The following is a 13,512-nucleotide window of genomic DNA, read 5'->3' as shown; positions in this document are numbered from 1 at the left end:
ATAGCAAAATATCACGACATAATTGTTGTAAATATCGTTGTACGATATATTGGTTGTACCTATAGCATTATTCTAAATATATTTTAAAAACTATTGCATATATTTGTATATTGAAAAATGTCTGTATTTATTGAAAAGTGAGATCATATTTGTACCTCAATGTAGATTTAAGGGTTGAGATCTATCAATACATGTTGATCCTAATATTTTTCAATAGACACTGCAAATTTGATAAATTTTCATCCTTAAATACATCATTGGGGTAGTGTTTGTCATGGTAAGATGAAATTATCCATATTGGGGTATTTGACCTCTTTAATTATGTGTGTGTTATTCAAGTTATGAAGTCAAAATTCAGTTAAGGGAAATCAAAATGATTTTTTTATCGGATGACAGAGACGATGTGAGTATATTTACTATTGTAAATTTGAAGTATAATATATTAGAGATTGAACAAATTTGAGAGGACGGATGCAACTACAGACCCCTTGGCTTCGTCCTTGATTCAAACAATAAATTACAAATTATAATAAAAGAAGATAAAAAATAATCACAAGTATTTTCAAATATAATTGTTAGATATTTTACATAAAAACTAGATTTATTTTCCAATACAACTATTCATAATTTTACATTAAAAATGAATCAAGTAAAAATAATTAGCAACAGAAAACAATCATCATTGCATTATTCTTTTATCAAAGTGAGGTTCTCATAGTTCGTTAAGATATTTCCAAAATTGCTTAAATGAAATTACAAAAAACCATAAGGAATAAAAAGTAATGTTAAAATAAAAAGTAAAAGAAACAAATATTTTATTTGAAAATAAATAGTTTAAAACACAAATTATTAAATAATCTCAAACAAAAAAATTAACAATATACTTTTTGAAAACAGGTCAGGTCGTTGGAAGAGTAACACTCATGTGAGACGACGGTCTCATCCGTAAGACGGATCAACTCTACCCATATTTATAATAATAAGTAATACTTTTTGGCATAAAATGTAATACTTTTTAATGAATAACACATATAAGATTCGTCTCAAAAAAATGACCCTTGAGATCGTCTAATAGAAATTTTTGTCTTAAAATGTAATATACTTTTTAATGGTTATATTATTTATTACACTTTTTATGTATGATTAATGAATTATAACATTCTTATAATTATAATAATTATCGGTAGATTAATTTTTAAAAATAAATTGTTTATAATAATTTATATACGATTTTTTAAAAAATAAAATCTTTTTTTTTTGGGTTACCTTTTTTTGTTAGTTGAGTTGGGTTGAAGTAGTAACCCGCTAAGTAGATGGGCCAGCCCGTTACACCTACAGACAGGCCGACGCAATACCAGCTGTACCGAGCCAACTGATTTGACGGCTATAGACGGACAGAGCTGAATCTCAAGATTGACTCTTTTATCTTTTTTGGGATTTTTTAATTGTCGCGATCAAACAAGTAATTAACTATTTTCAAAACTTTTTTAAAAAAAAAAAAAAAAGTAATTAACTATTTTCAATATAATATTTAATAGTAGTTATACCGGTAAATATTTTATCCACGTTAAATTACCACTGAAAATTCAAATTAAATTGGTCAAATTTAAGTGTGAAAATCTAAATAATACTCCTGTTTCGGTAATCGTTGATAGGCCTACATAACTTCAATCAATCTCCGCAAATTGCGATATTACTACAATTAAAATATTGATCCTGTGATACACCGCACCCGACCAGAAACCAAAAAATAAAGATGCAAACTTTAATAAAATTCAAAATAATTTTTTTTAAAAAAATATAAAATTCCAAATATACATCGTGCACCTCACCAATTCTTGACCACCACCAAGCTCTTTTTGTATCATCTCAAGATCACAACTCGAGCAAAAATAACCGATGTGGTGCCGTCTGCCATTGATCAAGGATGCTCACCATCTGAAAAAATCATTGAAATGCAACCACAAAAAGGATAATTAGAAACATGGATATGTTCTTGCTGGTAAACAGAACAGTAAGCTACACGTTATAACTACTGTCTGGGTTAAAAGCTTCAGTTTATACTATATACATCTCAAAGTGGCAGCGGAGGGATACTGACACATCACGGTGTGTTTCAACTTTCACCAACAGCAACATGTACAAAAAAAGCACATGCTAGCAGCAGAGATTTACTACAATGGAATTGTCGAACTGTAATATTCTATATGCAAACAATTTAGAAGCCAAATTTCAGTCACACAGGTAAGGAAGTTGCATGAGATATGTTCATCACTGTATTATTTACTCAATCAAACCATCATACAGTCAAGATTACACACAACAAATTAAGGAAATGTGATCATTACCACTATCACATGCAACTGCAAGTTTTGCTATCACTTCGATCAATGTTTGTTCATGTTCCTGCATCAGCAAATTACATAAACTTGATGAGCAAAAATTAAAGGAAAAAACTTAGAATTCTTGCACTGGAAATAATCTCAACCTTGAGCATTTTCTTAGCTTTCTCCATCTCTAGTTCATCAGGGTGACTTGCATCAAGTACCTTCTTCACCTGCCATCAAAAAACAAATGAAATGAAAAGAAGGAAAAAATAAATCCAAGCTCCCCAGTATCCATCAAGATAATCCTTGATATTACCTTATTTATCAATGTGTCTGTGTGAAATATCTCAATTTCTCCCAAATCTTCCTTGACGACCCCGTTCCGTAATGTTCGAATTTCATTTGGAATATGGTTTGATGAAAATATCCTCCCTCTTCCCGCCTCAGATCCACCGCCAGCTTGTACCCCACCCTCACCTGGTCGAGATATTAAAGGATTATCACCCACCCATCGAATATCCTCAGGGGGAACCTGCATTGGGATCAATCTATGACTAAATAGTGAACAACTCAGAGGAGCAAAACAACAACAAAAAATGGTAAGGTGGTCTGAATTAAATTAAAGAAGCAACAAACTTCATAACTAATAGTCCACACATGTCAGTCAACCTCTAAAAATGGACATCTAACATTCAAATACCTCACTTATTTAACTTCTACTTTATTTCTTCTTAAATACAAAATTATTTATGTTAAGTCCCCCTGCTTGAAAATTGGTTTCTGTCAACAACATATAAGAGATGAGCTGGTTTGTTCTAAAATTAACTGTGGCAAACTTTCCATTGTACCAAGAATTGGGTGTGGCAAAATTGATGATGCATTTAAGAAGGGCAACACAACAATCAACATAACATCACACAAAAATAACTACCAACGCAAGAAACAAAAGACAGCTACCTCCTTAATATCAACCCATTCCAAGGTTGCATTTGGTGTGTTGCTATCATAAACCAGAGAATGACGGCCCTGAGAACAAAAAGAAAAAAACATTTATTGCCAATCAAAATTGATTTGCCTGACTAACTGATATATGATTTAGCGTTTGTGAAACTACATGAAGACCATAAGAGAACAGACGGCTATAAGTTAGATGAAAAACAAAGAACAATGACAATGTTGTGACATATTATTATAATGAAAAATGGCCATAAGACATGCAGTCTAACAATACCAATTGATTTCAATGATGACCATGCCTTTCCTAAATGCTTGATTTTATAAGTCCACAGTTGCAAAACTAAATACCAGAAGCAAATACAAAAAATATGTTTTGATTGGAGGAGTTTGCTATAGATTTCAGATTCATAGTTCACACAACATAAAACAAGAATTTTTGTGAATATAATTAAGCCATCAATTTGAATAGTTTAAATCATCCAAGCACGCTGTAACTTTATGTATGACTAGGGGTCCAATGCAAGTGTTCCGTGCTTGTACAATATTTGATATTTTCAAACTTTTCTTTGCAGTATAAATTATCAAAACCGATTGGGGGTATTTTGGCAATTTTTGAAATTGGCCACAAAAAACAAAAAACAAAAAACAAAAAACAAAAAACAAAAAACAAAAAAGGCCACACCAACTAACCAAAAAAATGGTCTACCCCTCTCCCCCTAAATATATAAAATAGAGATACATACTATTGATATTGAGTCTAATATTATGAACCACAAAATCTGCAATTGCTTAGCCAATCCTTTAATCCGAACACAAAATGGACATAGATCAGACTAAAAGCATTCCCTTTTATGTTTCACAGTTTTATTCCATTTACCCAACGAGCGAAACTTTATCTTGGTATATTCATACGTATCACAGGAAACATAACCTTTGAATTTGTCTAGTTTTCCACTTTAAGGCACAATCAATTTTATTAATACACACGTTGAGGATATTCTCAAAACCATGAGGTTACAATATATACAAAAGCGAAGAAAAAATAAAAGAGAACATACATCTGCAGGATTGTAATCAGTGATGAGTGCCTCATAAAAATTATTGTCTGCAGGCCATTTTATCATCACCCTCCTACCAATTAATGGGTCACGTATGCTTTCAGCTGGGTCACACACAGGAACGCCAGTTGAATATTGATCGGTAAACTCATATTGCATGGGTTTCGCAGATGGAAAAGCAGGCTGACCCTATCCAAAAGGGGAAGAGAATGTTAAATAATCATATAAAAGTCAAATTCAGGTTCAACAAAATCATATATATTTCCATAACGTACAGCATTAATCCTTCGGCCACCCGGTCCCAAGGGAGGTCCCCGTTTTACAGCTGAAGGTAAAGGTGTCACGTTAGAGGTTACCGACTGAGGATGCAAAGATTGAGATGGCGGGCCAAATTGATTTCCTTGCTGAGATGTCTTCTGCTTTTTCCGAGATTGTGAAATTGTTGGACTGGGTAGTTGGTTGCTGACATGCTGTGGAGCATTGACCCCAGCACTGCGGTTTCCAACTGCCTCCTTCCACTCTCTGATTCTCTGAATGAGCTCGTCTGCATTGACCTCAGCAAGCGTTTCTCTGTGCTCGTCATCTGAAACCCTCAGTTCTCTCCTTAGTTCTGTTATCAGACCTTCTTTCTCCTGAGGAAAGAAGTTGTCAGAAACCATCCCAACCAAGTCAAACAACCAATTTGAGATGTATCATGGACAAATAACTCCAGAGAACAAGAAATGGGCAAAGAAACACAACATACCCAAGACAGGGCATTGGACTGAGCTTTAAAAGCTCGTAGAACTGCACCATATGCTATTTTCTCCAGATTGTGGATTTGAAACTCCATATCACCTTGCATCCTTTGATACGATGATAAACCTACCAATGCTCTTCCATTTTCTGCAACACGCCCACCAACAGGACCTCTATTATACTGCAGCTGGGGACGATCATCATCAGTACCTGAACTTATTTCAATTGACAATCAAGGTGTGAGAATCAGAAAATGAAAATTTCAATTACACATGTTTTCCAGAGATAAATGTGAGGAAATTGCAATAAGTGTTGAGACATAACTTGTGAGGAAAACAATAATGTGATTGCAAGAACTAATAACAATAGAAAAAGGTTATAATAAAATTTCTAACACAAACAATCATTCACCAACAATGAGTTAGGCTACCTTGTCCACTATCATTCCAAATAAAAAGGAAATGACAAGAGCTCTTCTTGAGAAAACTAGAGAAGTGACTAGAGCGACTGATATAAACCCAGCAATGAAGGAACTATAAGTCCTTATAGAAATAGGGTTTACCTTGGCCCATCAATGCTCAATCAACTTCAGAAATTAATAGCAGAAGCCCACAACAAAATTAGCTACCTACAGAATTTTCAATTTGTAATGATGGGATCCAAAGGCCAGAGAAACCCAGAAACCTCAATTAACGAAATCCCCATAATTATATATCTCGTTACAATTCACTGGATAAATTGTCACCTACAATTTCAACACTATAATTCCCTAAAGGTAAAAGGATAAACAAAAAAACCAACAATAAGTTTCTCATACGTGCACCCACAACATCGATAGAACATTATAATAAGAAATATCACACAACTTACCAAAAACCCTAACTATTTCATCAAAACCCACTAATTCGATTAAGATCCGATATCATAAGGGACCAACACAGTGAGAAAATAAACAGACAACGCGATAACAAGGAAGACGGCATACCACTGCTGTCTATAGCTTCATATTCCATAGAGAGACGATACCAAAATGATTCTCAAATTTCCTCAATCCCACAGAGATATGTTCGTAAGAAATCCTCTGTTTTCTTCAAATCGATTCGAAAGAACACCGATACATTATCTGGAAACAGACAAGCGAATTTGACACTGAATAAAGGAATATTAAGGCGTAAAATCCTGGCGTGCACGAACGTGAAATGCGTTTCTGTTCCTCTCCGGTTCGCTATCCTTCGATACTCGCAGTAAATTTAATTTAGAAGAAAATACAATTTACCCCTCGTACTTTCATATCAAAACATTTTTGATTCCTAAATATTTAACCACAACACTTTTAGTCTTTAAACTTTAAAAATTATAGCAAAATTAGTCATTGTCATTTATTTTATTGTTAAATATATTTGTAATAATTAATTTATGATATTATTAAATTTTAAAGACTAAAAATGAATAAAATTAATAATTAAATATTGTGAGAAGATAAAACATAAAAATAGTAAATGAAACTCTATTTTTTCAAAAATATTTTATGTTTTATCTTTGTTAGTTAAAAAAGCACACGCTTATGCGTGTGTAAAATAAAAGTAATTTTTATATGTATTTTTTTTATGGTAGAGTGAATGGAAAGTTTAGTGGAATAATGGATAGAAATAGAATGAGATGGTAAAATTGAAAACAAAAGTTGATGTCCTCATGTTAGCAGTTACTATGTGTCTCTCAACTATTATAAAAGAAAAATGCTAGACGCACACCTTGTAGTGTACACCTTGTTTACACCCTTACTTAAATTTTTTTCAATTTCCCTCATTAATTGCAAAAATACCTATGATAAGAAATAAATATCTAGTTGATCAAGGAAAGTTTTATAATTAATAAGGAAGGGTGTAAACCAAGGTGTACACCGAGGTGTACATCTAGCATTACTCATTATAAAATAGAATAGATATTCAAATTGAAATATTTTAAAAAATAACTAAAATTAAAATTAGAGTTTCAAGATTAATTTTTATACCATATATATTTTTTATTCTTCGTAATTTATTATTAACTTTTAATATTTACAACCATAATTATATATATTGCATATTCATATTTGATATTTTAAGAAAATTAAAATTTATCTAGTTCGTATCTTATTGTTAAATAAAAATAAATAATTCATCAAAATTGATATCAAATCAGTTATTTAATATCAAATATAATAAATAAATTTTATTTTAAAAAATTATTAGAAAACGCATTAAGAATGTTCTTATTAAAATATTTATAAGATATTTTAATTTTAAAAACATATTCGATTATTTTTAAGCAAAAACTCCATGTTCTAAAGTAGATATTTTTTGTTTAAATAAAAAACTGTAATAAATTTTATTTATATACAATAAAATTATTAAAAAAAATATATGTTACTCAAAAAAATGTTTATGTTGTAGATATGTGATTATTTATGATCTTTATTTTTCATGTTTTTTTATTTATTTAGGTCCCTATAATTTAAAAATATAATAAATTAGTCCCCAAAAATATATTTAACCATTAAAAAAAACAATAAGAATTAATTGTGTTGCAATTTATAAAGTTTAATGACTAAAAATGTTGCCTTAAAATATTTAAGGATAAAAAACATTTTTATGTAAAAATATAAAGACTAAAACTGTAATTTTTTCATTTTATTTATAATTTGGGCTACATAAAAACAACAATGGCCCATTTTTGAAAAGCCCAACGGACTTTTATATTTTATTATAAGTTTTTTTTAGTGATATTTTATTATAAGTTGAAAAAAGTAAAGATGTCATTTTTTTACTTTTCTTAGTTGTATTCTAACTATTTTTGAATAACACTTTTAAAAATATTTTATAAAAATTGTATCCAAATACATACTTTAAGTTTCTTTTTTATTTATGAAAAACTAAAAACGTTTTTAAAGTACATGTCCAAACGAAATTTAAATAATTAAGAAAATGTTTTTGATATTTTATAAGTTGAAAATATCTAAAATATGTGTTTGGATAAAAATTTTATAATTTTTTAAAAAATTCGTTCATAAAATCTGCTGAGCGTTTATCCAACATTAAAAATCCTCTATTTTGTTCGCAACGGATTCAATTGAACGAACTTATTTGACGGCTGAGCAAAAGTAGTTCGTATAATAAGCTTGAACGAACAATTTTTTAAAGTGGAGTATTTCTCATGTATGATGAGGAAATAAATAAATAAATAATATTGAGAATTAATTTATTACCGAGTCATATCGTCAATTGTCGATTTCATGAGCTTGCTGCTTGCCCCCTCCCCTTCAGCTACGTGCTTTATGACTAAGTCCAATCTACATTAAAAATATTATCCTAATTGTAAGGGATATCATGGTTCATAAAAATTATCAGAACCAGATGTTGTCACTAGGTGTTGACAACATCATATACAACATGCAGCGGAAATATTAAAACGTGAATATTAACAGCAAACCAACAATATAAATACTCAAAAGTAAATATGTGATAAGTGTGTTTGGTATGCATTATTTTATAGCACTTTATGTTTAGTTTGCATTCATTTAAGTTATTTTCGTAAGTTTTATTAATGTTTTATGTTATGTGTTTGCATTAGACTCACCTGGTTAAATTTCGTAGTATTTAAGAAAAATTTGGGATTTCTGTGCATACAAGGCGCGCGTGCGCGAGCCTCTTGCTCGCGCGTGCGCCTAAGGGAATTTCAGAGGCATCCAGGGCGAGGCGCGCGCGGGCGAGCTCATGCCCCGCGCGCACGTAGAAGGAATTTTCAGAGGGTGATTAGAAGAGGCGCGCGCGCACGAGGCTCCCCCTCGCACGCGCGCGTGTCGCAGAATATTAAAAATCCGAGAAATTATATTTCGCGTAGGATTTAATTATGAGGATTCCCAAACATTATAAATAGATGTTTTAAATATTTTATAAGGGTTTCGAAGTTCCAGAATTTCATCGGAGAAGAGGAGGCGGCTACTGCTACAAGGCTTGGGAGAGAAGATTTCTTCTTTTTTTTCTTCTTTTTATTTTTATTTCTGAATTATTGTTTTTAATTATTGAGTAGTTTATTTTCAACCAAGACGGCGTGATTGGGCTGAACAAATTCATGTAGAAAACTTGGATGTTTGTTTGGGATTTTTCAGAGTTTATTTTATTTTATTGATTGTTAGATTATATTTATCTTGTGAATAGTCTGATCAACTGTTTGCTTGCATGTTAATCGATTCCAAGTCGACAGAGGAGGTATTGATTTTGATCACTTTGATAATTAACATATTGTAAAATCGATAAAATCGACTAGAAATAGAATTCGGTTTCAGTGTGCGGTTTGGGTGTAAACTGAATTTTCACAAATATTTAATGCATTCAAATTTGATTAGAATTACGAAAGATTAGTTCATCAATATTTGAATAGGTTTAATTGTTCTAGAAATAGTCCTTTGAACAAATTAGGAGAATTCCCGTGAATTAAGATTAAATCTGAGTCCTGAATCGACTACATGTTACAAGATTTTTTCGGTACCTACGTGTGTCTTGGTTGTTTTTATTTTAATTATTTTTATATTTAGTTATTTTTATTCGTATTTCTTAAGTAATTTTTATTTTATTTTCTTATTTTATTTAAATCAAATTGTTTTTTATTATTTTGTCTAGATTAAGTAAAATAATTAATTCTTGAGAATTGACAACAGTCTCTGTGGGATCGATACTTGGACTCTCAGTCCACTTTACTATGACTTGACCTGGTGCGCTTGCCAGTAGATATTTATCACACCAATTTTGCCGGTCAAGTTTTTGGCGCCGTTGCCTGGGACTGTTTAGTTAATATTAGGATAGATTATTTGCTTGAGACTAGATTTTTTTTCTTGCATTTGTTTAATTATTTATTTTAATTTTAATTTTATTCTCTTTTGCTTGTGAGGTACTTGGAGATGGACCATCGACAGGTGTTCACAAGATTTGGCCAACAATACTTGGAGCATTTCTATGTTGCTTGGGTGAGATTCAATGATTTGGCGAACAGATTTCAATGCCATCAGTTTTCTATTTACACCCTCACTAAAATTTTATATGGTGGTTTGGATGAGATTACAAGAAGTTGGGTAGATTCTGGAGCTCTGGCCACTGGCAGTCAATTGTTTAGAAGAGATGAAGACAGTGCGATGCACTTGTTGAACGATTTGACAGATTTTGACTACCATTGGCATTGTGATCCTTCACTGCAGGGTTGGAGTCACCAATATCCTCCAGATATCAACTCTAAAAATTTTGCGAACCAACCACCAGAGCATCAAGAAGAGTGTATAGGGCGTTCCGAAGATTATGTGGCTCAGTTGGAGAATTTTTTGCGGCAACAGACAGAGACAAATCAATTTTTAGAAAGCCGCATAAGTCTTTTAGATGAACAGATTACGCTTATTAGAGAACCAATTTTGGATATCTGCCAATTGAATGAAGTAACTGAGCCAGAGCATGAAGAAATCATTTTTGATGAATCTTCTTGTGAGGATGAGCCAAACATGATAGTGGAGGAGGAAGAACCATTCAAGGATAGAGATTTTACCTCGTCAGTGGTCGTTCCATGTACACCGTTAGAAGATACGTTCTTGCCATTGACGCCAATCCCACAGTATTCCATCCTATATGATCTTCAGCCTAGATTCGGAGTCTCCTTCCAAAAGAAAAATTTCAGAACAAGTGTTGTTGGACCGACGAGCTTACAAAGTATATATCACGCCAAGCTTGAGGGTGAAGGAAATCAAGACCCATACGTAGAGTCGTATGATTCTTACTATGGGCGGCAGCCGCTTTTTGATGGTTGCTTCTGCATAGTCGGGCTGTAGACTATAAACTTAGCGCTTACTGGGAGGCAACCCAGAGTTCTTTCCCTTGTTTTTTTATTTTATTCTTGGTTTTTTTTTTATTTAATTTTTACTTCTTTCCCATTCCAGTTTGTCAAGTCTGCCGATATACACAGTTTGTTGCTTCTGTCCCAGCTGATACTATCAAGAAGGAAGAGGATGAATTAAAAATCAGGGGAGTGTTATTTTTGTTCTCATTGTGTTTTTTGTTCGTCTTTGCATTTGTGTGTTTGTTATGCATTCTATTCATTGTTTTGAAGCATTGAGAGCAATGCTTTGGATAAGTATGGGTGGGGGGGGGGGGGGTAGAATAGTTTATTTGCATTGTTTGTGTTGCATCTGTCATGTTTCGTGTTTGTTTTCACATTGTTTGTTTAAGTTCGTTTGTGTTTTCTTGCATGAGTAGGATGAGTTATGGTAGCCAATGATGATGAAGTTTATTTGAAAAAAATGGATTTTTGAAAAAAAAATTTCTCTTGACTGGGTATGAGAAACTGTAGGTTGAACCGTGAATATTTTTAAGCACTAATGTTAGACCAGTGAATTGTAGCGAAAGATTTGATGAAGTTTCTGTCTGTTTGACCATTGCACGACAATAGGTGATTTGTGGATCTTGATTGTGTTTTATGAATTTTGATGAGGCTCTAGTAAGACACTTATGATCTTGGGCGCACCTAGAGGAAAAAAAATTATTCAATTCCATTCGGGCCTTGAAAGGATTAAAATCCTAAAAAAAAAAATTAAATTTAAGGCTAAGTATGCGGATTCAATGAGATTGATGCTCCATCCGGGCTATAGACGAGGGGATTAGAAAGAAAAAATAGAATGATTTTTCGTATCCTAGCCAGTTATAGCTAAGTCAGCGGGTAATTATTGGGGCTAAAGCAATACCGGGTGCAAAATCCGGAGGTGTGTAATTTATTATCTCAAGGAAGGTGGGTTTGTCTAGAGGTCGTTGGAAGGAATGGGCACTTGAAGAGTGAAAATTGCACTGATTTGTCATAGGTCGCCAAGCAGTTTTGAAACGAATTCGGTCTAAGTTGTATGAAACTGGAATGACATTTCACACACATACGTTCACGTTAAACCGAAGGTGTATTATGAAAAGTTGAGAGCATGTCTGTGTTTTTTGTTTTGTGATTAAACTTCTCAGAGGCTTTGAACTCTCATGAATCATCCTTACTTATGTTTTTGTTTGCATTTTATTTTTGCATGTCTTGCTCGAGGGCGAGCAAGAGTTAAGTATGTGGGTGTTGATAAGTGTGTTTGGTATGCATTATTTTATAGCACTTTATGTTTAGTTTGCATGCATTTAAGTTATTTTCGTAAGTTTTATTAATTTTTTATGTTATGTGTTTGCATTAGACTCACCTGGTTGAATTTTGTAGGAATTTAAGAAAAATTTGGGATTTCTGTGCATACAAGGCGCGCGTGCGCGAGCCTCTTGCTCGCGCGTGCGCCTAAGGGAATTCCAGAGGCATCCAGGGCGAGGCGCGCGCGGGCAAGCTCATGACCCGCGCGCGCGTAGAAGGGATTTTCAGAGGGTGATTAGAAGAGGCGCGCGCGCGAGGCTTCTCCTCGCACGCGCGCGTGTCGCAGAATATTAAAAATCCGAGAAATTATATTTCGCGTAGGATTTAATTATGAGGATTTCCAAACACTATAAATAGATGTTTTAAATATTTTATAAGGGTTTCGAAGTTTCAGAATTTCAACGGAGAAGAGGAGGCGGCTACTGTTACAAGGCTTGGGAGAGAAGATTTCTTCTTTCTTTTCTTCTTTTTATTTTTATTTTTGAATTATTGTTTTTAATTATTGAGTAGTTTATTTTCAACCAAGATGGCGTGATTGGGCCGAACAAATTCATGTAGAAAACTTGGATGTTGTTTGGGATTTTTCAGAGTTGATTTTATTTTATTGATTGTTAGATTTATATTTATCTTGTGAATAGTCTGATCAACTGTTTGCTTGCATGTTAATCGATTCCAAGTCGACAGATGAGGCATTGATTTTGATCACTTTGATAATTAACATATTGTAAAATCGACTAGAAATAGAATTCGGTTTCAGTGTGCGATTTGGGTGTAAACTGAATTTTCACAAATATTTAATGCATTCAAATTTGATTAGAATTACGAAAGATTAGTTCATCAATATTTGAATAGGTTTGATTGTTCTAGAAATAGTCCTTTGAACAAATTAGGAGAATTCCCGTGAATTAAGATTAAATCTGAGTCCTGAATGGACTACATGTTACAAGATTTGTTCGGTACCTACGTGTGTCTTGGTTGTCTTTATTTTAATTATTTTTATCTTTAGTTATTTTTATTCGTATTTCTTAATTAGTTTTTATTTTATTTTCTTATTTTATTTAAATCAAATTGTTTTTTATTATTTTGTCTAAATTAAGTAAAATAATTAATTCTTGAGAATTGACAACAGTCTCTGTGGGATCGATATTTGGACTCTCAGTCCACTTTAATATTACTTGACCTGGTGCGCTTGCCAGTAGATATTTATCACACCGATTTTTCCGGTCAATATGCACAAGTACTAAAGTAATAAA

The 13,512-nt window shown here is 32.6% G+C and overlaps 2 protein-coding genes across 3 annotated transcripts in view; one reads left to right on the top strand and one right to left on the bottom strand.

Annotated features, from left to right (window-relative positions):
* The window catches only part of LOC140873370 (18 kDa seed maturation protein-like), a 90,940-nt gene that overhangs the window by 20,024 nt on the left and 57,404 nt on the right, over positions 1–13,512 (top strand). The gene's annotated exons all lie outside the window — the stretch shown is intronic.
* LOC140873229 (protein EMSY-LIKE 3-like) lies at positions 1,622–6,316 on the bottom strand. 2 transcript variants are annotated; one of them, XM_073276274.1, is made up of 9 exons: positions 6,066–6,316; positions 5,088–5,290; positions 4,618–4,974; positions 4,343–4,531; positions 3,285–3,353; positions 2,644–2,859; positions 2,489–2,557; positions 2,349–2,406; positions 1,622–1,938 (listed from the first exon to the last, which is right to left on the bottom strand). In XM_073276274.1, exons 1-9 carry the CDS (start codon positions 6,091–6,093, stop codon positions 1,922–1,924), a joined length of 1,206 nt encoding a protein of 401 aa, XP_073132375.1. In that variant the 5' UTR covers positions 6,094–6,316; the 3' UTR covers positions 1,622–1,921. The 2 variants fall into 2 exon arrangements, with proteins under 2 accessions (XP_073132375.1, XP_073132376.1); XM_073276275.1 differs by having other exon boundaries at positions 1,623–1,938; positions 4,343–4,525.

Source organism: Henckelia pumila, unplaced genomic scaffold (genome assembly GCF_033568475.1).
Source record: "Henckelia pumila isolate YLH828 unplaced genomic scaffold, ASM3356847v2 CTG_525:::fragment_3, whole genome shotgun sequence".
In the NCBI taxonomy this organism is placed as follows: Eukaryota; Viridiplantae; Streptophyta; class Magnoliopsida; order Lamiales; family Gesneriaceae; genus Henckelia; species Henckelia pumila.
This window is presented reverse-complemented; position numbering and strand designations above follow the sequence as displayed.

Bases quoted from the DNA above. Each gene is read 5' to 3' on its own strand.
- LOC140873229 (XM_073276274.1), bottom strand. From the start codon at position 6,093: ATGGAATATGAAGCTATAGACAGCAGTG. The intron at 5,291-6,065 runs GTATGCCGTCTT...AAATAAGTTCAG, and splicing joins TGAAGCTATAGACAGCAGTG to GTACTGATGATGATCGTCCC. The intron at 4,532-4,617 runs GTACGTTATGGA...CCTTTTGGATAG, and splicing joins GTGGCCGAAGGATTAATGCT to GGTCAGCCTGCTTTTCCATC.